The sequence below is a fragment of the Carettochelys insculpta genome, chromosome 3 (assembly GCF_033958435.1).
Source record: "Carettochelys insculpta isolate YL-2023 chromosome 3, ASM3395843v1, whole genome shotgun sequence".
Classification (NCBI taxonomy): Eukaryota; Metazoa; Chordata; order Testudines; family Carettochelyidae; genus Carettochelys; species Carettochelys insculpta.
Genome location: NC_134139.1, coordinates 135,782,113 through 135,806,805, shown reverse-complemented (window position 1 = coordinate 135,806,805; position 24,693 = coordinate 135,782,113). Strand labels below are relative to the sequence as shown.

At 46.2% G+C, this 24,693-nt stretch overlaps 1 protein-coding gene across 1 annotated transcript; it reads left to right on the top strand.

Annotated features, from left to right (window-relative positions):
- Window positions 1-22,878: 22,878 nt before the first annotated feature.
- FUT9 (fucosyltransferase 9) lies at window positions 22,879-23,958 on the top strand. Its single transcript, XM_074988845.1, has one exon. The coding sequence runs from the start codon at window positions 22,879-22,881 to the stop codon at window positions 23,956-23,958; it is 1,080 nt and encodes a 359-aa protein (XP_074844946.1).
- The last annotated feature ends 735 nt before the right edge of the window (window positions 23,959-24,693 follow it).

Here is a 24,693-nt window from a genome sequence, read left to right as displayed (position 1 = left end):
AAGGTTTAAGGTGGATATCAGGGAAAAACGTTCTAATGGTCAGGATGGTTAAATACTGCAATAAATTGCCTAGAGAAGCTGTGAAACCTCAATAATTGGAGATATTTAAGGGCATGTTAGACAGTTATCTGCCAGGAATGATCTACATGGTGCTTTCTCCTGCCATGAGTGCAATGGACTGGACTTGATGACCTTTCAAGGTCTTTCTAGTTCCAGTAGTCTATGATTCCATTTTTCACAAGGAGTCTAAATACATATAACATGTATCAGGAAACCAGACATAGTCAGAATCATCATTATGTATACCTGTCAGTGTAGTATATATTTATACAGTTTGCTCTTACTGAGTTTTGGTCTGATTGGGCTTTCATCCTTCCCTACTTAGACCTCCTCGTAGGGGCTGATCACAATTTCAGTCCTTTCACTCTTTTAAGCACAGTAACTTCTTGGAAGTGCCTGACATGGCATAAGCCACTTAAAATGAGTTGGGAATTGCTCTATCCCAATCAAAAAAAGCCAGGTTGGAAATGAAGGAGAACCTGCTGATTTCTTCAGCAGTAAAAGCTTTGAGACAGGGACTGTCATTTGCCTAGTGTCTAGTAGGGTGAAGCCCCAATCTTGTTTGGGTCTATCATGGGGTGCGACTCACCTCCATGGCACCTCCTGCTGGTAACTCTGGGAATTAGCTCACTCTTCAGCAGGACACCTGCCCCCTTCAGTGTTGGCCATTGTCACTCTGCACTGTCTCCATACTCTGGTCTGGACACACATCACTCCCATGATCACAGCATCCTCTTCTGGACACTGCTGTCCAGCAATACCCATTAGCTGTCTCTCGCCCCCTTTTAGGGGAATCAACAGTCTTGCATCTGCACCACTACTGTGGCCCGCTGCACCTCAGTCTAGCTCCTCACCTCAGGGGCAAGCCACAATACATAAAGGTCACTCTTAGTTGGCAAGTTGTGAAGGATGGTATAAGGTGGGGACACAGGCCTGCCCACTACTCTGAGTCCCAACCCAGGGACCCTCTGGTAGCAGCCTTATCCTGCCTTCCTTCTTCCCCCTGTTCCCTGGGCCTCTTCCAGTTGTAGTATTCTATGATTCCTGGTTCCTTTCCCATCTCATTTCCCCCATCACTATATGCTAAGCATAGGGGATTACCAATGGCTGAAGTACACTGCACTCTGGCAGTCCTCACCAGTATACAGGAGACCCCTGAGTTATGCGAGGGTTGCACGTAACTCACATTTCACACAAGTGGGGGGTAGCCAGGAAACTGACCAGCACACCAGAACTGGTCAGTTTCCTGGCTCCCAATCTGGGGGAAGCTGGGTGGACAGACAGCTGTGGCAGAGCAGTTTCTCCCCAGCTTCCCTGAGCTGGGGGATACAGGGGCTGGAGTGGGAGCTGGGAAGTGGATTTCGATTTGCACTTAACTCAAATTAACGCAAGTTAAGCACAAGTTGAAATCACACAAATCGGGGGTTTACTGTAATTGCATCTCTGTGGCTATTACAAGCCAGTGAATTAAAGCAACCCTTGTGCTGTTCCAGTTTGTACTGAGAACTGGATCACTGGGGTTAGCCTGAGCTGTTGAGAGTTCTTCTCCAGTACAGCTGAGAATTCCATCTATACTGTTTTATGAAATACTATGTTAGCAAGATATGATGTTATTTTTTTGATTTTCCATAATGCTACTATTCCCATCAGAGATATTTTGATTGGCAGTCTGCAATATGAGTCATAAAGGACAACTTCGATATAATTAGAAATGGTAGTGACAGTGTGTTATTTGAGATGTGAAATAATATTCAAAATGCGTAGTTACTCTGCATTTACAATAGAAATACAACTTTTGATGTATGAAACTAGGTGACAAACAATTAGCATTGTCATTGCGGGGATGCATTGTGAAGTGAGTATTAAATAATAGTTTTCAAAGCTACAAGAACAGTAGCGGGTTGATGTCCTGTACCTATGGGAAGAGCCATCATCACTCACAACTGTAAGATTTCACCAGAAAAAAACACATCAGAAATGCCTCAGCCTCCTCTTTGGATTGTATTCTGCTTGAGCAGAAGCTGTCCCATTACAAACTAGTAAAAATGGGCTCATTAATTGCTTTCATTGTATCATTTATTTACCAAGCATTGCATGTTTGGCCATAGATATGTGAATGTCCATTGTGCAACTGTTGAAAAAATTGTGCTATGTTGTGCTATTGGTGGGACGGATAACTCAGTGGTCAGCGTGTTGGCCTTGTTCACCCAGAGTTGAGAATTCAGTCCCTGAGGGGGCCTTTCAAGGGTCTGGGGCAGGTTGGATTAAAAAAGAAATCTGTTAGGGATGGTGATAGGTCCTGCTGTGAGTGCAGGAGACTGAACTTGATAACCTCTCAAGGTCCCTTCCAGTTCTGTGGGATATGTTCAGTTGGGTTTAACTTATTTTCTGCATAACTTTGAGGTTTTGTTCAATAGACTACTGATCAAATTTTTGTGATTAGGCTGTAAGTGGTAGGAATAATATTGATCTTAATATCTTAATGGTTATTCTTCTCTTGAGGCTAGTGATCAGAACATCATCTAGAGCTTGCCTAGAAAACACTGTAAGTGACTGAAATAAAGGAAGCAAGATATAAAGCTATAGTCTGTAGGACCACCTTAAAGACAATGAGCAGCTAGACTGAGGTGCAGTCAATGAGCAGGCTTGTGCAGTTACTGATCTGAGTTGTGACCTCACGAACACAGGGACAAATCAAGAGTAAACCTGTTGACATCAGTGGAGTTTTACCCATGTGAAAAAAATGTAAGTAAGGTAAGAATGCGCTTTAGTAGAAGTTTTGTCTGAACAAGAACCATGGGTAATATGGCAGAATTCAGTGTTTATTTTTTTATAATTTCAACATATGATACTAATGTTTACATTTAAGCATTTTTATTTTTATGTACTTGAATTTTCACGGTTGTGCAAGATTATGGAATTTAAGCTTTTTTCAGTTTTTACCTTTCACATTTGTGGGAAATTATAGGAGATCACAGAACATGATAGATCAGACAATAATTAGTCAATGTCAGTAGCGTTTGATTTGAAATAGTTAATGAGGCTTATAACTATTAAAATATAAATTGTCGTATCAATCCAACTCTAATAAGTTGTCAAGGAGCATTCTTCTTACTTTACCTGTCCATTTCTATTTTTATCAGTGAGAATGTTTTCACCAGTTTCTGTGAGTACATTAAATCAATTTTTACTAACATTCACTGATCATAAATTTAGTCCTTGAAAACCTAAGTTTGCTTTGCCAGAAGCTAGGAATGGATGACAGGGTATGGATCATGTCATGATTACCTGTTCTGTTCAGTCTCTCTGGGGCACTTGGCATTGGCCACTTTTGGAAGATAGGATACTGGGCTAGATGGACTCTTGGTCTGACCCAGTATGGCCACTCTTCTCATTTTCTCGCTTGGCACTACCTACAAAAATACAGAAACAGTATTTCAAGGTTTCAGGTCAGTGTGTGGATATGGTATATCCCGTATTTGTATCTGCAATGTGCACAATAGTGAAATTGGCCACTCAGCCCATGTGCATGTGCTGAGATCTTTATGGTGAAATGGATGTGTGGCTTCCAAAACAAATAAATTACCCAAGCTCACATATACTGTCTATACAAGCTCAGTCTACACTACAGAGTACAAAACTGGAAAGCATCCATGCTACAAACGCATTCTTTTGGGAATCTGTCTGCAGAACACAGCAGTTTTCCTGGCAGAGTTCTGTCTTGACCATATGAGGCATAGCACCTCTCCGGGGGCCCCTCTGTCAACAGAGGAGATTCCAGTTCACCAGACTGTCCTGTTTGCAGAGCTTCCGATTGGCTGTTCTGTTGACAGAGGGCAAGAGAGTCTGGCCACTCTGTCGACAAAGGGCGTAGACAGGGGGAGCCCCTATAAGGTGTGGACGTGTTCTATAGACAGAGGTTCTGTCAGGAAATATCTGTCGACAGTGACTTCTGTCGACAGAACTCTGTAGCGTAGACCCAGCTAAAGAGACAAGGTAGGTGAAGTAAAATGCTTTACTGGATGAACGTCTGTTGGCGAAAGTGGGTGAAGAAAAATTGGATAAGGGGAATTATAAGAAAGTGTAAAGAGGAGGCAGCAGAGTAGGGAAGGAGATCAAGGAAAATGACTGAAAGGACTGTCCCATGATAGAGGTGGCAGTTGGCTAGACAGTGAAGGCTTCCTCTCTGTATGACTGATGCAGTGTTGAGGGGAAAGGCAGAGGAGTGGAAGCTTCTTGGGTCTGATGCCCCAAACTCCTGTCACTGAGGCCGTCATGGAAGAGGCTAACGTCTGGTCCTCACTGTGGCTGCTGCTATAGTTGGAGGTGGTAAGATATTCTCATTCCCCTGTCCTCTAGTAGACCAAATGGTAGCTGGAACAGAATCAGCCTGCGGCCATCAGAGGTACTAAAGACGTATTTGGAGTCAGAGCCCACACGTCAAACCACAGTGCATCAGAATTTTAAAATTGAATTTATTTTTTAAAAAAATCTTACCTTCTAATCTTCTTACCTTCTTGGGCAATGAAAACAGGCAATTCATTATAGTTTATTGTGACTTTCTCATAAATGTCACAAGTTGTCATGCATTAACACAGAGCCACAATCTGTACGCACCAGGAATTTTCTTTTAAACGAAATTGTTTCCACTTAATTGTTGAAGAGAATTGTAATGAAAACATTGCTATTGTTCTGGTTTTGTAAATCTTTTATTCCCAAATCTAAATTGCATGCCAAACTTCTCTTGGGATCAACTCTTTTAAGCAACTATTTTGGCATGGGAGTGGCAATGTAGAATCCCAATATCCTGAATGTTGCCTCAGAATACGTGCTGATTGTCTGATCCACCCTTGATTTCTTCGTGAGGTTCAGAGTACATTCTCTCTAAACCAGAAAAAAAAGCTCTGTGTGACTTGAAACTTTTATCTCTCACCAACAGTAGCTGGTCCAAGAAAAGATGTTACCTCACCCACCTTGTCTCTCCAATAGAATAGTGTAGCTAGAGCAATGATACTATCAACGCATCAGCTGTGCAAAACTGTTTCTTACTTACTCTCACCAAATGACATTTTAAAATACCTTTTCATAAGTCTCCGGGTGGATTACTATATTTTACTCTATTTTTGAAATCTTTGAGATCCTATTAAATGCTCACTGTTCAGTTCAGTGTAATAGGCTGGTTCAAGAGAGTATGTAATGTAATTTATTTCATTTTATTTTTATCAGCAACTAACGGTCATCCTTCCAGAAACGTATTTGTCAGACGCACATTTCATTTATGAAGCACTTAATGCAAAATTCCAGTTAAGGAACAGTATCTCTTGATTGCAGATAACACCAGGAACCCTAAGTAATATTTTAAATTAAAATGTTTTTGGACAATGAATAAATGCTCAGTTGGTATATTCAAACAAAGTCCCTTACCACAGGAATGTTTCCTGTACACTGTGAAGCCTTTTCAAATCAACCGCAGGATACCAGAAAAACTAGATTTTCCAGCCAATGCAGGATTCTTGGAAGTCTGGAAGATCATTTTGGCACTTAGTTACACCAGTGGCTATTCACAGTAACTCTGTTTTTAGAAAGACTCATCTTATTTGGCAATATTTTTCTCCTTTTTTTAAGAGAATCCCATAACTGCTTCTGGTATCACACTAGCATGACTAGAAGTAACAGAATTATGTGCCTGCAGAACAGAAATAACATAGGCAACAGCTCTTGGATCCCTCAGGCACCCTAGCTGACCTGAATCCTCTTCTGTAATGTAGATGGGATGGATTATTTCTGTCTCCTGAGTACTTACCCCAATTCTTAGCATGACCGGGAAGCCTCCGAGCAGCACTTGAGCAGTATAAGTTATTTGGTTGGTTTTGGGGATGTGAAAGTATATCTGTTAAGGATGTAACTGAAAAGAACACTGACGCACAACACAGGATCTCAAGCAGCCATCAAATAGTATGACTGTTAGTCAGGGGTGACCTGAGGGTGGACTACAAAACACCAGTAACATGAAACTAATCATTTTTGTTCCAATTATTTAAGGATGGATAGACATATCTGTGGAAATGGTACTAAAAGCAGTGTGTGTCATTTGTCTATCTAGAGAGACAAGGTGGATCAGGTAAAACCTTTTATTGGACCAGAGAAACACACTTTTGAGCTACACCAAGCTCTTCTTCAGATCTAGGGAAGATGCTCCAAGAATCACATCTAAATGCAAGGTGGACCAGATTGCTGTAGCAATCTGTGTCTGTTCAGCTTCCCCATCCAGTGAACTAAACGCCCTAATAGCAGTATATGAGAGCAGGCAATTGTTACAGTTTCCAGTGAACTGACACTGGAAAATGATGAAAGACAAAACCACCTTATCATCTATGGATGAACACTTCTCACAAAGCAATCACTCTGTATCTGACCTATCAGTCCTCATCTTCAAAGGGAAACTGCACATCACTTCTAAAAGATGAGCCTGGGAGCAAAAGGTATGTGTGAGTTACATATGCTACAACCATCTGTTCAACTTTATGTGCAGCTCTGAGTCTGGGTGCTTGGAGACTGGAGCAAATTGCAACCCTGAGGCACAGGAAGGCTCTGTCTGTGTGCTGCCCTCAGGTTCCATCTCCTCATGGCCTGATGGTGGCTGCTCTCAGATCCCCCCCTCCCAGGAGAGTCACAGGGTCAGTGGTAAGAGAGACCAGGGCCAAGGGGATGAAGGTGGGGAGAGAGGCCAGAAGGAGGGTTGCCCTGGCCTGGTTGGGGAGCCAAACAGCCAGCCCCAGCCCCACCAGGGCCTCTCCCTTGCACAACCTGGCCCCCCTCCATACACACACTCAGCCTCTCTCCCTGCCTCTACCCTCTGGCAGCAGACAGGCATAACTTTCATAATGGCATCACTCTGTCCCCTAGGAGGAAATTTTTTTATATATAAAGAGAGAAAATGTGTCTTTCCTGCTTTCCATCATTTCTCTATTCAAAAAATTAGATTAAAACAGTTGTTTTTAACAAACATCCCTCATCATGTCTGTGTCCCAACCTGCAAGCACTATAAACCTGCACATAAAATTTACTTCAAAGATTTTGGCTGTCCAAGTGGAGAAATGCCAAAGTAAACAAAGAGCGTGGAAGGTGAAAACTAACCTGGATTTTTAAAATGCTTCTGTACTTAATACTGGAGATTGTTATTAACAGTTGGAAAGTGCATTTGTTCGTTTGTAGTGCATGATTGTGAAGTAATCCCGTTTTGCCTCCCAAAATGTCACTGAGTGCAACGTATTTGGACAGATTTGCTTAACAGCCTCAGTTTGTCACTACCTTTCCTCTCTTCCAGGAATTTTTCCAAAAGGCACATTTGTTGCCCAAGTATATATGTATATGTATAACATTTAAATATTGTAGGTGATCTTCAATTTCCTGGATTTGTTCTCTTGTAACTTAAGGATTTTTCAGTGAGGGCTGTTTCCTTGAGCCTGCTGTGTGTTAAAAGGAGTGATATATGGGGAAATTAAAAGGTTTGGTTTCCTGTACACCAGGTCACCTTTTGTCTCACTGAATTCTATGCTACCTTTCTCCTGCTCACATTTGCCATTATGACACTCATAGTCCCTCCATTGCACACTGTGCCTGCTGTTCGTTGCATGGGGATTCAGTGGCATCTCTGTTGTGTATGGTGTTGTCCTAGTGATAGATCTTGTGTATTGGGCCGTGGTAGTGCTAGTAACTGAGTTAGATCATTAGGGGGTTAACCCAGCCAGTTTTGGTTGATTCTAGCTTGTAGTGTAAGGTGAAATAAACAGAGACCTTGTGAACAACAGTGGTCTGTAGTTTGTATGTCAGGAGTTGGGGAACTTTATGAAAGCAAATGGGATACATCACATCACTTCAGCACCACATCATCCATCCACCAATGGATGAAAGGTTTATGCAGGCAATGAAACAAACTTTGAAATAGGCCAAGGGACATTCACTCACTCAAAAGTATCTGGACACCTTCTTATTATCCCACAGAAACACACTTTATGCTATGATCAAAGTGTCCCTGACCTTTCTAAGGATGGGATATCAGTTGTGCACTTGCTTTGATCTGATGAAACCTTCTGAACCACAACGAATTGTGCAACATCAACAAGGTCGAGTCATCAGGAGTGCAGCCAGGGCAAAGGACTGAACCTTTAGTCCTGGACAGCTGGTTTTGGCTTAGAGCTATGCTTCTGGAGCTCTAAATGGGTCCCTGCCACCATTCTTGCTGAAACAGGACCCTTTTCCTATACTGTCCAGACTGCAGAGGATCTTATCTGGCAGTGCCCTGCTCCTGGAAACATCTCCAGTTGAGTTGCCTGACCTCACCACTAATGGTGAGATACCGAATCAGGAGACACCTGTTCCTGGTTCTCTTCCTCCATCCCCGCCTGTGACAAATACAAACCCCCTTCCTTAGCAGGCTGGCTCAACAACCTCATCTGTTTGCCCTTCGAGTCCTGAGCCCATGGTCAGGCCCACAGCCACGTCACCTTCGAGTGTAAGAACACCAGACATCCATCCTAATCCCCGTAGGGAAAGAAGGCTTCAATGACTGTATCTTTAGTTAAGGCTATCCTAGGTTATGTGGCAAAATAATCCCCAGAGTTAGCCAGGAACTGACGCAGTCTACCTTCATTCCCTAGTTTGTTGTTTGTTGTATTCAGGGGACATGCCTATTAAGGGGGGAGGAATATGTTGTGTATTGGGTTGTCATGTTGATAGATCTCATGTATTGGGTTGTCGTAATGCTAGATCTGGTTGTTGCCCTAGTACCTGAGTTAGATCATTAGGGGTATAGCCCAGGTGGTTTTGGTCAGTTCTAGCTTGTAATGTGGAATGGAGTAAATGGAAAACTTGCAGACTGCTGGAGCTCTCTGTGTTCAAGAGATTTCTTCTTAAACTGGGGAACTCCAAACAATATAACAGAGTCACTGGTCTTGTCCATGTCCAGCAGTTTGGGCAGATGTTTCCCTGTAAATTTTTTTAGGATTTCTACCTTCTTCCTTCCCTGAGATTCTCAGTACTTTCACTTTTTGCTGCCACAGAACCTTTGGTTTTGGGGGGATGTCCTTCCTAAGGTAGCTTAAACACAAACACAGTGGTTGCATTCAATACCAGGAGTAAAATTCTGATCCTATTAAAATCCATGGGAACTTTGCAGCTGATTTCTGCGAGACCAGAATTTCATTAACCAGGTATTTTTTATTTCTCAACAAGTCCAACTTCTCTGTAAGATTTTCTATGTTATCCTCCAAAAAGGAAATGGATTTATTTTATGTTGTCAAGATCAAAGAGGCACTGATTGAATCTTGATTACATCTTCCAGTTTCCGTAACTGGATAACTGACTTACTGCTGTCAAGGAAGCCTGAGCTGATCCACTTTCAGTGTGTCTTGGGGCTGAAGTGTGTGCTCGTGATGTGCAGAATTCTGATCTGAGTAGTTTCTGGTTTATTTTTTAGGTAAAAGTCACCTGAAGACAGAGGCTATGCCCCTTAAGCACAATTGTTTTGCTGTTACATTTAGTCACCAGTGTCAGAGATAAAAATTGAAAATATGTTTTAAATCCATAATTTTGCATAACTGAAAATATAAACAAATAAAATAAAAAGCTTAAAAATAAACTTAAATATTACCTATGAAAATTATTTTTTAAAAAAAATCTGATTCTGCCAAACCTACTGATGCAGTAGGAATGAGTAAAAGCTCTCTCCACAACCCCAGTTCTTAAATGCTTCCTACTTTATATCCCCAAAGCTGGGGGAAAGACTACTTAGCAAATTACTATTGCAAGGTACCGTAAGTAATTCTACATCACCCTGTTAAGAAAACCGTCTATCTATGGCCCTTTTCATCTCGAGAGACTGTGGTTAGCAGTGGCAGTGTTTGAGCAGTGGCAGCGTTTGAGTCTGCAGCTTCTCTCATGGCTTATCCGTCCAATATTGGATTTGCACGGTGGATTGCAATAACCGCATGCCAGTCTATTTCCAAATTCTTGAGTCTGAGGGTTTTTTTCCTCTAAAACAAAGTTCTTTTGTGTGACTTGCACATATACTATCGAAAGATGATGTGCCCTGTCATAGCAGTCATCACCAGGTATTTCAGTCTGATGATGTAGATTCCCAGGAGTTTAGATCGATGTTGAATTTTTTCATGGCATTTTTACATCTATCCTTGAATCTTAGCTTTGGTCTTCTTCTTGTTCTTGCCCCACATGACAGTTCACCGAAGAGGATTTCTTTGGGAAGACGTTCGTCACCCATTCTTCTCACATGACCAAGCCATTGCAGTCTTCTGCTGTTGAGGATCACTATGAGGCTGGGTATGCCAGATCTTGACAGGACATCTGCATTAGAAACTTTAGCTTGCCCAATTGATATTCATAATAATCATAATAATAAGAAAACAGCAGAACAGTCTAAATTAATTACAGTTTTGTGCTATATTGCATGTAACATACTTCTGGAAGAGTAAAAGTCCAGTAACCAAAATGAGAACTGAATATTTGAATTGCATATCAATAAAAGCTCTTAGTTATCCCACAGATCTGGAAAAAAACCAGTAATTTAGGAAATATTTAACCTTAAACTGTAATTTTCCAGGACAGATATTTCCTGTATATGGAAACTAAGAATATCATTTGTGATAGTATCTGTTAATCTTCTGTGTTCAATGCACTGACCCCAGTATGTGTCAAAAAGCTTCCATTTAATGAAATATTGACAGTTGTTCTTAGAAGTACCAGCGTGTGTGTTAGGATAATAAGTAAGCAGACGAAAAATAAAATCAGAAAAGAAAATGAAACAGAATCGCCCTGCTTTTCTTTCTTCTAAGAGTTCATTATAACTACTATAGTATTATTTCCAGATGATTTTAGTTTATATGTTCAGTATTTTCCTATATCTCTAGAGGAATGTTCTGCTTGTGTGTCGCAGAAAAGCCTTTTTTCCTGTGTAAAATTGCCACTTCTTGGAGACTTCCACTTCTTTTCTTAAGGGTTAATATAGCCAAACCTGTTTTTCTGGAAATTCCTGCTCTTTCTCAGTTCTTTTGTTATGCACACAAAAAGGCATTCCAAGAAGTTACCCACCCTTGAGTGTCAATTGACAGTGTTTTTTCTCTTTGGAATATAGATTCAGTTTTGTTTCCTAGTTTTACAGTATATGTAGAGATTTGAAGGATACTGGTTTCTTTGAAAATGTTCTAGTTCTCATTCTTGTCTATGTGTCCTTTTCTGGATCATGCTTTTATCTCTTTGGTTATTTAAGTTCTTATACAACTTTTTCCATTATCAATCATGATGAATTTTCTTAAAGCTGTGAACGAGTCTTATGGTAGAGTTGGTGCAGTTGATTTTGCTCCTTCACTCTCATCCATCTGAGGAATGGTACTTTAATTGTATTGCACATTTTTCTGGAAATTGATAAGACTTTGTTACATTTACTGAGTGATTTGCTACATATGTTTGCTGAACCAAGAGAAGACATTTACTTTTATGTTTGTGTTTTAAGATTCTTCTTCTCAGGTAGCTACAGTCACCGTGAAAATACACATATTGGTTTTCCATGGAGAAAAGAAATGATAATTTTTTTTGGTTTTCCCCTTGTGTCTAGATTTCATTTTGTTATGACGGCTTAGTACAGTTACATCAAACTCAAAGCCTGCTGAGGGCCACACAAACAAAAACTAATAACTTTCAGGGCCACCAAAGAAAATGTATTTCTATCGGAAAGTCATAATTCTTTATTATTATAGATTATGTTTTGAGTATATTTTATAATATTTTTCAGGTCTTGTAAGAATATAATACAAAAATTTTAATTGAGAAGTTAATACTTAATATGAAGTTTATTGTTTTGTAGTTTTATTAATAGCTCATAAAATTTGAAGTGTAAAATTTTTATTTGCTTGGTTGTTCATAATTGCTAAGGAAATCCTGCTGTCTGATGCCAGTTTGACATTCCAGTTACTTTTGAACTGCTTGCACTAACACATTGTCTGAAGTTTGTTAACTGGAAGTGTTTGTGCATATATGTTTTGTTACTCAGTGGCACCTGAGTCACAGAATATGCTCTGAGAAGAAAGTCTGTGATACACACCATAACAGACTTAAACTGCTTTCACAGAACAAGGATATTCCACCAAAGAATTAGACAGCACTTTAAACCAGGCTGTCAGGATTCCTGAAAATCCTGCTCCAATATAACAAAACCCCACTGATCACCCCCTCAGTTGTCACCTGCTGCCCTACATTAAAACTGATCCAAATATTTGCAGGCCATTCAGGAAGTACATCTCCCAACAAGAAATCTTTCCCCAAATCTTTCTTCTGGCCTTCAGACGACCCCACCCCCAAACCTCCTCAGAGACCAGGCACCAACAGTGCCAAGTGTGGCAGCAGCTCCTGCCAGAAGAGGTGCAGAGCCTTATGGTCCATCTCCACTGATGCAACTGTCAAGTCCCACCCCCACCCCTCACCACACACACACCCCCATTTTGATCTGGTCAAACCGTAGCAACCCCCCAGACACCACCCAGCCCTGCCAACGGCAGGTGACTCTGTACCAAGGTCAGAACCAGGCACAAAGTTCTTCACCACTGAGTCCCCCAGGAGCCGAGCTTGCTCTGGTGGCACACCCTTCCAACACCCAGCTCTGGCACAACCCAGCACCCCCAAGCAGAGGGGCCCATTCCTGGGAACATGGTGCTACTACCCCTCCAGCTGCATCCGGACAGTGGGGCCCCTCAGTAGACCCCTTGCCAAGGCAGAGACCCCCTCATCCCAGGGTAGGAGCTCACCCCAGCGGAGGCAGCCTATGGCTTCCCCACTGCTGCCGGGGGGGCAGGCAGGAGAGGTGCAAGCCTGCATGGGGCAAACAGACCCCTGCTCAGGAGCCACCAAGGCAAACACCTCTTACCGCCAACCACAGCTTCGTTCTCGTCTCTCAACAACACCTCCAGTGCAGAGCGCCAACACCAGCGGTTTTGAACAGCCATCTCCAGTCCAAACTCACCAATCTGTGCATGAGACTGTGACGGCGGTCCTCTGTGAGTGGACACACTGTGGGGAGGAGCAGGAAGAAGCTGAGTACCTGAATAAAAACAGCCCCCTCCCCCAGTAATCCTATGAAGCCAGCAGCTCACAGGCAAGTCTGGAAACTACACCTCCCCGAAGGCACTGGAAGCCACAGGGCCACACTTAGATACTTTATAAATGTGTAGTTGCGGGCTGCAACACATTCAATCAGGCCGCATTGGCACCTGGGCTGCATGTTTGACATTCTTGGCTTAGCATAAAAGTTCTCTTCTGAGTTGCATGGCTATGCAGCAGCCTGCTGAAAGCCATATGGGCACTCAGAGATCCCAGCCCTGGCCTGGACCTGCTATACCTGGAGAACAGGCATCCCTCCCCCAGTGTCAAGTTAGTCAAGCCCCTGAACTGCCATAGCTGGTCCCTTCCCTGCCCCAACTTGTTGCAGCCAGAGGACAGGTACTTCTCCCCTTCCCCAAAATAGCCTGACCCCCAACCTGCTGCAGCTGTGGGACAGACACCATTTCCCAGCCCCAAACCAACCTGCTCCTGAATTGCTACAGCTGGGGGAGATGTACTCCCCAACCCAGCCCATATGCTGCTGCAAGGCAAGAGAGCTAGAGGGGAGCCCTCTCTCACAACGGTAGTCACAGGTCAGCCTTTACCCCAAACTCCTCATCCCCAGCCACACCCCAGAACGCACACCCCCAGCTGGAGCTTTCATACCCCAGCACTCCCAACCCTCTGTCCCATTCCTGAGGCCTTCAACCCTGGCCCCAGAGTGCGCACCTTCAGCTGGAATCCTTCCCCCACCCCACCCACACCACAATCCTCTGCCCTAGCCCTGAGACCACTTACACAGAGAGGCTGTGTCTACTACAAGTGCTGCTGCTTCTGGAAGTGGCATGGTAATGAGCTGTCCAGAAGATGCGAATGAGGCACAGATGTAAATTTCCCATGCCTCATTAGCATATGGGCATGTGGTTCGGAGTCCGGAAGAAGCTCTTCCGGACTCCAAAATACACTTGCAGATGCACAGCCTGTGGGGATCTTCCAGAAGGAAACCCTCCTTCTGGAATCCGCTTCTCAAAATTCTGGGGAAGAAGGAGCTTCTGGACGGAGGGTTTCCTTCCAGAATATCCCCGTGGGCCACACATCTGCATGTGTATTTTGGAGTCTGGAAGAGCTTCTTCTGACTCCAAATCATGTGCCCACATGCTAATGAGGCATGGGAAATTTACATCCGTGCCTCATTAGCATCTTCCGGACGGCTTGTTATCATGCTTCTTCCGGAAGTGGCATGTGTAGACACAGCCAGAGAGAATGAGTTTCCTCTGTAGCCTGGGCTGGAGAGCTAGATGGCTTGCAGCTCAAGTTGCAAGGGCTCATAAACTAAGCTCCAGAGATCCCACGTTGAGTTCTGCCTGTGAGCATTACACCTTTTTATCCTTTCATGCTATTCAGGGGGAAAGGGCATGTACATAAAAAAATATTAGCATAAAAGAAACCAATAAATCAGGGACTCTCTTTACCCTTTCATTGGTATGAATTAATAAATATATTCCCTTATACCCTAAAGCACCTCAGCTGATCTCAACAGACTTTATTGAAAGAAGGAAGACATATAGCTGGTACAACCAGCACATTGACTCGCAAACCGGAAGCCAGACAAACCAAAGAGCCATAAATGCAATCAATTCCTTCAGGAAAAGCTGCTAAACCAGTAGGTAACTCAGACTCTAATTAGCACAGTACAAATTTGCACTGCAAACAATTTGAATGAAAAGATTACAACCTTCCATCCGGTTACAGATTAAACAAACAGACAAATGAAATATTGTTGGCCACTGGTGTTACCAGGACATCCAGAAGCAAATTCAGATGGAATTCCAACACTGCAAAATTTCTGTCAGAAATAGCAGGAAAAATCCCTTAGTTATGGAAACTGAAATAACTAAAGCTAATAATTGCTTCTCCCAACCAAGTTTTTCATCTCAGGGCAGATTTTGAGCCAGCTGGGCTGGCCCTTGTCCAAGCTCTAGTCTCTCTTTTGCAGGGAACATGTTTTTCAACTAGACTAACCAGGTCGGCGTATATGAAGATGGGGAACTAGTTATTATCCATTTACTAAAGCCACTGTATACTGTTTTTCATCGTAAATCTTATTAATGTCCTTCCTAGAACAGGAAGCAAGACAGAATGGAATCCTGTGCATTTTCTTATGAGGCAGACATTGAATCAGATCAGCAAAGGCTGAAAACAAGCCTCTATATTCATTTAGAAAGAAAGGACTCCAGTGACCCGCGCTGCTCCTACTATGCTGACATTAGGGCTGGGAGTATTTTAGGGATCCTCTTGGAGACCTCTCAGAATTTTGTTAGTTTTTTGTTTGTTTGTTTTTTTCTTTACTGCAGGACATTCTCAGGAGCTCCGCGGCCATTGATAGACTCACTCAAAGCTGTGAGGTAGTACATATGAGCCATGTCTACATGTGCACGCTACTTCAAAGTAGCAGCACTAACTTCAAAATAGCGCCCGTCACGGCTACACGTGTTGGGCACTATTTCAATGTTAACATCAATGTTAGGCGGCAAGATGTCGAAGCCGCTAACCCCATGATGGGATAGGAATAGCGCCCTACTTCGATGTTCAACGTCGAAGTAGGGACCGTGTAGTCGTTGTGCGTCCCGCAACATCGAAATTGCGGGGTCCTCCATGGCGGCCATCAGCTGAGGGGTTGAGAGACGCTCTCTCCAGCCCCTGAGCTCAATGGTGGCCGCATGGAGCGGCCCCTTAAAGGTCCCCACCCCCTCCCCTCCTGTGCAGGAAGCTGAGAGAATGTGCAGGCGGCAGCCCAGACACGCGGCCAGCCTGCACGTCCCTCAGCCACCACAGACACCCACCCAGCTGCGATGGCAGCACGCCAGCCCCCCAAGCGCCCCCAGGGGACCACCCCCAAGGGGAGCCAGGGCAGCCAGGGCTCGCAGGCTGACAGCCAGGGCGGCAAGCGGCAGCGGGGCCCCTCCTGGATGGAGGCCGAGCTTCGGGACCTGCTGGGGCTCTGGAGTGAGGAGGAGGTGCTCCAGGTAATGGGGAGCAAGAGGCGGAACGCGGATGCGTTCGCTCGGCTGGCCGAGGGCCTGGCCGCCCAGGGTCACCCTGCCCGCACTCCAGACCATGTCCGGAGTAAAGTCAAGGAGCTGCAGCAGGGTTACGCCCGGGCCCGGGATGCAGCCGGCCGATCTGGGGCCGCCCCGTCACTTGCCCCTTTTACAGGGAGCTCAGGGACATCCTGGGCCCCTGGCACACCTCCTCCCCTCTGGCCACTCTTGATACCTCGGCTGAGGAGCCCCAGCAGGCCCCGGAGCCGGAGTCTGCCCCAGAGGTAAACTCCGCACCCCGGGGGCCCCCCCTTGAGCCCACCCCCGGGGCACCAGAGCAGGAGGAGGAGGGGGACTCCTCCTGCACCAACACCGGCCTGCACATCCTCCTGCCATCAAGGAGCAGCAGCCGGGCGTCCACCCCCCGGGTGTCCCCCGACCGTGGGAGTGGACCTACAGGTATGTACCCCCCCGGTGTACACCCCCGGGGTTGAGGGGCGGGGGTAATAGATATGTGGCCAGGGCCCTCCACATGCCCAGATGGCCATCGCCCCAAGGACAGCAGTGCCATGTCCCTCACAGGAGTGCATCAGCCCCTGCCCCCCACCCCCCAGCACGACAGTGCCATGCCCCATCCCCGGGGCTGGGGGGAGCGGAACCTCTAGGGTCCCCCGGGAGGAGGGGGTGGGACACCCCGCGGCAGCAGCAGCATGTGATGGAGTGGGGGGAGTGCAAATTCGAGTCTCAGGCTAGATATGAGCAACAAGTTGAATAGCTCCCAGTGGCTAAGGATGATCCTGGGGCTACAACTGGCAGGTTACACCTCTGCCCTGAACAAAGAGGAGGGAGGAGCCGAGCTGGCTTTGAATCGGGGGCCGCAGTTAGAGGCTAGGGGAAGGGAGAGCTGGAAGGCAGCCAGCCTGAGGAGGGGGAAAGCTGCACCCCAGAGGGGCACCCCTTGGGGTCTTCTCCCCAGGACGGGTTGGAAGGACTGTCTCTGACTGCTGTACTGTCACTTCTGGGAGAAACTGGGCATCTGTTGCCTAAGAAACCTTTCCTGTCAGACCCTGCTGAGTGAAGTGAGAGTCACTCCCGCCAGGGGATGGGGTGCAGTGCAGGGGGACCCTTGAACCCCATCACAGCAGCATCTCCCAGGGACGGGGATGGGGAACCTGCAGCACAGGGGTGGGGGGACAAGGGCCACGGCTCGGGGCCCACACTAACGCCTGTCTCCACTCTTCTTCCCTACCTCCTGTGTTCCGCAGCTGCACCATCGGAAGGACCGGAGAGCGCCAGCGAGGCATCAGTGGTCCCGGAATCCCCTCCGGGGCCATCGCTCCAGGCCAGCCCCTCGGCGGAGGACCGACTGGCCCCACGGCGGGCAAGACGGCGGACCCAGCACCACCACCCAACGGCGACGGACCCCCAGCTGCTGGCCCTCCACCGCCGGCAGGTGGAGGTCGCGGAGCAGCGGCTGCGGGTGGAGCAACGCCGCCTCCACCTCCAGGAGCGGGCGCTGGCCTGGCGCCGAGAGGCATGGGGGGCCTACATGGAGACCTTTAACCGCATAGCGGACTACCTGGCCCCCCATGCTGCACCGGCCGCCGCTGCGCCCACCCTGACTGCTCCACCCGCCGTGCCACCCACTGCTCCTGTCGTCTCTGCACCGTCCGCCGTCGCCCCGCCACCCACCACCGAGGGCCATTCCACCGAGGGAGACCTGGGGCCAGCTGACACTCACCGGCTGTATCTGCCGGTCCGCCCGGCCCCCAGCTAGCCCCAGACAGGGCTGCGGCCGAGGCGGGGCTCCTGGCCGCCCACACCCAGTGCTGGACTATAGGGGCGTGGGGCCCAGGACGTGCCCCCCCCTTGTATATATTCCCCCCACTGTTTTGTTCTTTGCATTGTATATAGTTTGTATTTATTTATTTGTGCCCCCCATTTGCCCACTCTGATCCTTCCCCCCCATGTAAATAGTTTTCCCCTTCCTTGTTATCCCTGTTTTTTTTGTTAATATATACATACACTTTTCATATTTAAGTTAGTTAGAAGTTCCTGGTTTTAGTTAGTATTAGTTAGAACAGAGTTCAAAGCAAACAAGTTTGATTTCACAAACAAGTGTCTGCTTTTATTTGTCCAGGAAAAGTCGGGCGGGGGTGTGCTGTTGGGTGCTCCGTGGTGTGGGCATAGGGGCAGGGAGTGTTGTGGAGGATGCGGGGGGCACTGGGGGGCCTGCGAGCGTTCACCCCGCGGCCTCATCGAAGTGGGCCTGCAGGGCCTCCCGGACCCGGGTCCCTTCGGGGTCCACCTGGCGACTGGGGGCAGCGGGTGGCTGCATGTCGGCCCTGCCGGCCTCCACAGCCCAGCCCTGAAAAAAGGCCTCCCCCTTGCTCTCCACCAGATTGTGTAGGGCGCTGCACGCACCCACAATCTGGGGGATGTTGGTGGGGCCCGCATCCAGGCGGGTGAGGAGACATCTCTAGCGCCCTTTGAGGCGGCCAAATGAGCGCTCCACCACCTGGCGCGTGTGGTTCATGCGCTGGTTGAAGCGCTCCTGGCTGGCAGAGAGATGGCCCGTGTACGGGTGCATGAGTCAGGGCCGGAGGGGGTATGCCGCATCTGCGATGACGCAGAGGGGCATGGTGGTGTCCCCCACAGGGATCTCCCGCTGGGGGATGTAGGTCCCTGCCTCCAGCCGGAGGTACAGGCCCGAGTTCCGGAAAACCCGGGCGTCGTGGGTGCTGCCAGGCCAGCCCACATAAACGTCCTGGAAACGGCCCCGGCTGTCCACAAGGCCTGGAGGACCACTGAGTGGTAGCCCTTGCGGTTTACATAGTGCCCTCCACTGTGTTGCGGGGTGCAGATGGGGATGTGAGTCCCATCCAGAGCCCCGAAGCAACTGGGGAAGCCCAGCGTGGCAAAGCCCGCGATGGTGGCATCTGGGTCCCCCAGCCTCAAGAGCCTGTGGAGGAGCATGGCGATGGCGCACACGACCTGCAGGGGAAGCACATGGGAGAGCACCAATGAGGGGTGAGCAGGGTGTGCGTGGCCCTCCCCTGCCAGGGCCCCCCTGCCCTCCCCTGCCCTCCCCTCCCCTGCCAGGGCCCCCCTGCCCTGCCAGGGCTGCCTTCCCCCCCCCCCCGTGGGTCCTCTTACCTCCATGAGGACAGCCCCGACGGTGGCCTTGCCAACGCCAAACTGCTGTCCTACGGATCGGTAGCTGTCTGGAGTGGCCAGCTTCCAGACAGCGATGCCGACCTGTTTCTCAACTGGGAGGGCACGCCACATGGCGGTGTCCTGGTGCCTGAGTGCGGGGGTGAGCCACTGGCATAGGTCCATAAATGTCTGCCAGCTCATCCTAAAGTTCCTGAGCCAGCGGTCGTCGTCCCACTCCCCAAGCACCAGCCGCTCCCACCAGTCGATGCTGGTGGGGTAGCTCCACAGCTGCCGGCGTGTGAGGCGGGGGGGTGGTCGGGGTGCTGCAGGGTTGGGGGTTGAGTCCTCCTCCCCTGCAGGCCACTCCTCCTCCTGTGTGGCAAGGAGGTGCTCAGCTGCCTCCCACATGGCATGGAGCAGGGCAAGCCCTGCTCCTGCAGTGGTGGCTGGGTGGACCTCTGGCTGCTGCTGCTGCTGCTGCTGCTGCTGGGGGTCCATGACTGCGTCGCCCGAGGTCTGCATGCCTATGGCTCTTCAGACCGTGTGCTGTGCAGGCTGAGTGTGTCTGGGAGGGGCCCTTTAAGGGAGCGTCTATCTGTTGCCCCAGAAGCGCTAGCCTGCCCTGGTGACCCTATCTGCAGCTGTGCCTGGCACCCTTATTTCGATGTGTGCTACTTTGGCGTGTAGATGTTCCCTCGCAGCGCCTATTTCGATGTGGTGCTGCGCAACGTCGATGTTGAATATCAACGTTGCCAGCCCTGGAGGACGTGTAGACGTTATTCATCAAAATAGCCTATTTCGATGTCTCCACATCGAAATAGGCTACTTCGATGTAGGCTTCACGTGTAGACGTAGCTATGGAAGGGTAGCATTGACTCCCAGTCATAGTTTTGGGTGGAAAGCTACTAGGTCAGTAAAGGACAGTGTGCTGAGATGGCTGCTCCTCTTTTCCATCTCGTTTCCCAGATCCTGAGGAGCATCTTCCCCAACCTGTTCTTCAGACAAATTTTTGTTCAGTATAAAGTGCAGTTGCCCCTTCCTGGTGTTTGGATTTATCAGCAAACAACAATAAAGTAACATGATTTGCTCAGATTTTCTCCCTAGACTTGGCCCTGCCTCCCTCAGAACTACTCAGGCACATGCTAGATCACCTCTCCTCTGAGGCTATGTCTAGATTGTTGAGAACTGTTTACAGAAGATATACAACTTATGCAACGCATTTGCATTATCTTTTGCCGACTTTCTGTCTGTAGAGGCTTTTCCAACATTTGGCCCATCAACAGGGGTCCAAATGTTGGAGAAAAAACCCTCTGCTGAGACATCCCTTCTTCTTTGTGGAACACAATGTACAGGGATGTCAGCAGAATTCTCCCAGCCAGCAGATCTCTGCCAACAGATCTGCAGTTTGGACACAAGCTATGTCAACAAAACATCTGTTGACAGAAGTTTTATTGACGTAAACCTGCAGTCTAGGCATTGCCTGAGAATCATTCCCCTTCACAGTGAGTGGCATGTGAGTCCCCTGCCTTGGGGAGGCAGCAGAACCGCCGTTAACACTTTAACAACAGAAACGCTACCTGCTAAGAGCGTGAGGGGATTCAGGCAAGTGGTGCCTGCCTGTTACAGTTCTAAACAGAGCTCTGACAGAGGACCATAAATGGAGACAGCAGTTGCTCTTTTGTGTTCCTTCCAGGGCTAGTTTGCTGGTTAAGGGCCCTTTCTACTCATGTAAGCAGAGAGGAGGAACATATGCTAGCCCATGTCATTTATAGTATATACCAATGTGGCAGAGTGAATTTAGTGAAATGGACAGGCTTATATTACAGCCCAACTGTGAAAAATGTTTTAAAAATCTGCTTTTCAATATATGTATCTGCTGTCTCCGTATATATATATATATGTCCCCAGCCAAATATGTGTGTGTGTGTATATATATATATATATATATATTTGTCCCCAGCCACAGTGAGGCTGTAGGGCTGAGGGTGAAGATATATGCCAAATGGACACGCAAAATTCAGACGGGTAGTTTTTATTATAACCGAACTGCAAACTGACGCACAACTCTTTACCCTCACAGTGCACCTAAAGGCATGTTGTATTAATAGATCTCTAAGACACTTCCTATCATGGCTTAATGCTATATTTAAATATTCATTTTACTGGTGAGGTATTGCAAGCCTACAAACTGGGTTAAGAGGCGTGACAGTTTCTCAAATTCTTTCTACTGAATACTTTATAAATTGGGATTCTGTACTCTGGTGCAGGCTTTTCACAGCAAACTTTGTGAAAGCAGCTTGTAACAAAGTCTTACAGCCATGGGAATATATACAAGCTATGCAAATGTTCTGTTGCAACCAAACTGCTTTACAGAATGAGATGTTTGCAGTGCGTGTATGGTTGGGATGCTTCCTGATCCACCTGACGGCTGCTCCTTTTGTCCCATCGTGCAGTGTCTTTCTCCGCATTTATTATTAAAATAAATGTATTTCCACAAATGCCTTCAAGTTTTATGGCTACACTATGAAGCAGAGCAACAAGCAATAAGCCACTCCACCTTGAATGGCTGCTCTGTCCCCCCACTCCTCCCATGGAGAACAGGACTCCAGACAGAAGATAAGGAGGGGGGTGGGCCCCTATAACACACTCCAGGGAGCAGTGCGCTCTGTAGTAATGGACACAGTAGACTGCTCATCCCCTCATCTTCAAGGAGTGGCACAGAAAAACTGGCATCTTTCAGAGGTGCAATCTCTCTGGTGTTCTGATAGCATGGTAATCTGCACTTTCATGCAGCATCTCGTCACTCATTTTCCCTCAGAGATGATAGGAGTCTGGGAGTTAGAGCATGAAAATGTGAGTCAGTGTTCCTGGATTCTTTTCCTGGCAGTACTCAGTGGTAGGCACGAATGTTTGTTTCTTCTAGAAATCAGGCCTGACTACGTTTGCAATAATATTTACCCCTTCCCCTCTGAATAAATTGTTGAAGTATACATGAAATCTGGGTTCCCCACACCCCACCAAATCCCCGTCAGTCAAGCCAACTGAGCACATAGTGGGGAGCACATTATACCTAGAAAGATCAGAGTAAATTAATTACTTTTCACCCAGAAACAAAGAGGGGAGTCCAGGGAGAAACTGCTTCCATCTGTCTGCTTCCTCCTGGACCGAACCTGTCGTCTCAGCCTGTCCTCTGTATGTTGAATCTGGTAAGAAGGCTTACAGTTGGCAGAGTAACTTACAATGATGTAGTCACATGCTTCTAAATCCTAAACACTCTTTCAGTTTGTTTAAATTAGTTTTCAAAATTCAAAAGGAAAAAGATGGTGGTGTACTACTGTTAGTCATGTGTGGGTATTTCTTTTTTGCTGAAAATTCTTTGGAAGTTCCTAGGTGAATCTACTCAGTGTTATGGGTTAGTGATATTTAAAATGCTATTCACTTTGATGTGAGGTTTGCTTTAATTGAACACTTGTACACAATTAACTCCTGGTGTTTTTTATTTTCAGAACAAATTATGACATCGACATCCAAAGGAATTTTCCGGCCATTTTTAATTATCTTCATTGTACTGGGTTGTTTCATGGCATTTTTGCTTATTTACATCAAACCAACAAACAGCTGGATCTCTGGTTCCATAGAATCGGCCAGCTCAGTTCTGAAGATGAAGAATTTCTTTTCTACCAAAAGTGGTTATTTTAATGAAACAACTATACTGATCTGGGTTTGGCCATTTGGTCAGACATTTGATCTTACATCCTGTCAAACAATGTTCAACATCCAGGGGTGCCATCTAACTATTGACCGTTCACTATATAACCGATCTCATGCTGTCCTTATTCACCACAGAGACATCAGCTGGGATCTCACTAATTTACCTCAGCAAGCTAGGCCGCCATTCCAGAAATGGATCTGGATGAACTTGGAGTCTCCAACTCACACTCCACAAAAGAGTGGCATTGAACATCTGTTCAACCTGACCCTGACTTATCGCCGTGATTCAGATATTCAAGTGCCTTATGGCTTCATGAAAGTTAGCACAAGCCCCTTTACATTTGAAGTGCCAAGCAAAGAGAAATTGGTGTGTTGGGTTGTAAGTAATTGGAACCCTGAGCATGCTCGAGTCAAGTATTATAATGAGCTAAGCAAATATACTGAAATCCATACCTATGGGCAAGCATTTGGAGACTACGTGAATGATAAAAACTTGATTCCAACTATCTCTACTTGTAAATTTTACCTGTCCTTTGAAAACTCAATACACAAAGATTACATTACTGAAAAACTTTACAATGCTTTTCTGGCTGGATCTGTACCAGTTGTATTGGGCCCATCTAGAGAAAACTATGAGAATTATATTCCAGCTGATTCTTTCATTCATGTGGAAGATTTCCTATCCCCAAGAGAGTTAGCAGAGTATCTTCTTATGCTCGACAAAAATAATAAGCTCTACCTTAGTTACTTTAACTGGAGAAAGGACTTCTCAGTGCATCTTCCTCGGTTCTGGGAATCACATGCATGCCTTGCTTGTGACCATGTAAAGAGACACCAGGAGTACAGGTCCATTGGAAATTTAGAAAAATGGTTTTGGAATTAAAGTTTTTACCTTTTTGTGCACTTTGTCAAAGAAACTGACATAATCTGTAGCCCCAGTGAAGGAAGAAAGGAATGGGGGAAAAAGAAGAAAAACAGTGTTTTATGTCACAGTTGATCAACTATCCTCTCCTGAGGTATCTTATTTATATTTGTCAGAGATTTTAAACTCAGCATCAGCAGTCAGCTATACTCAGTTTTAAATTATACTGTATATAGGTAATTATGTGCACTGAAAAATGATTTATTGTTTTTTTATTTGAGCGTTTTCACACTTTCAGTGGAATATCTGTCCCAGTCTTCTACGTGGTGTCGTGATTTTTAACATTGTGTTTTTACCTTAGATTAGCTGTTTAAGCTGCTCAGAAAATGAAGACACAAGTCCTATCATAGAGAATTTTAATGAACTAATCTACTTGTTAGTTTGATTTTGTGTAGTACTTCAAAAGGCAATGTTTGTTCTGTTTTAATTTCTGCCCTTTTACAGTCTAAGCACACTGTAGAATTGAATAGATTGTATTAATCCATGTGGTACCTGTGGATTTAGAAAAATGTATTATAAAGAAGCTCCCAAGTTAATGTTTGAATTTGATGTTTGATTTGGCCAAGTGTTTAAATATAGGCCTAACTTTAAGTTAAGCATTTCCTTACTTAATCAGTGTTACAGGTAATGTTACTTTAAATACAGTTGTAACTGCTGTACAGGTTGGACCTCTGTAATCTGGACTTCTGTCATCTG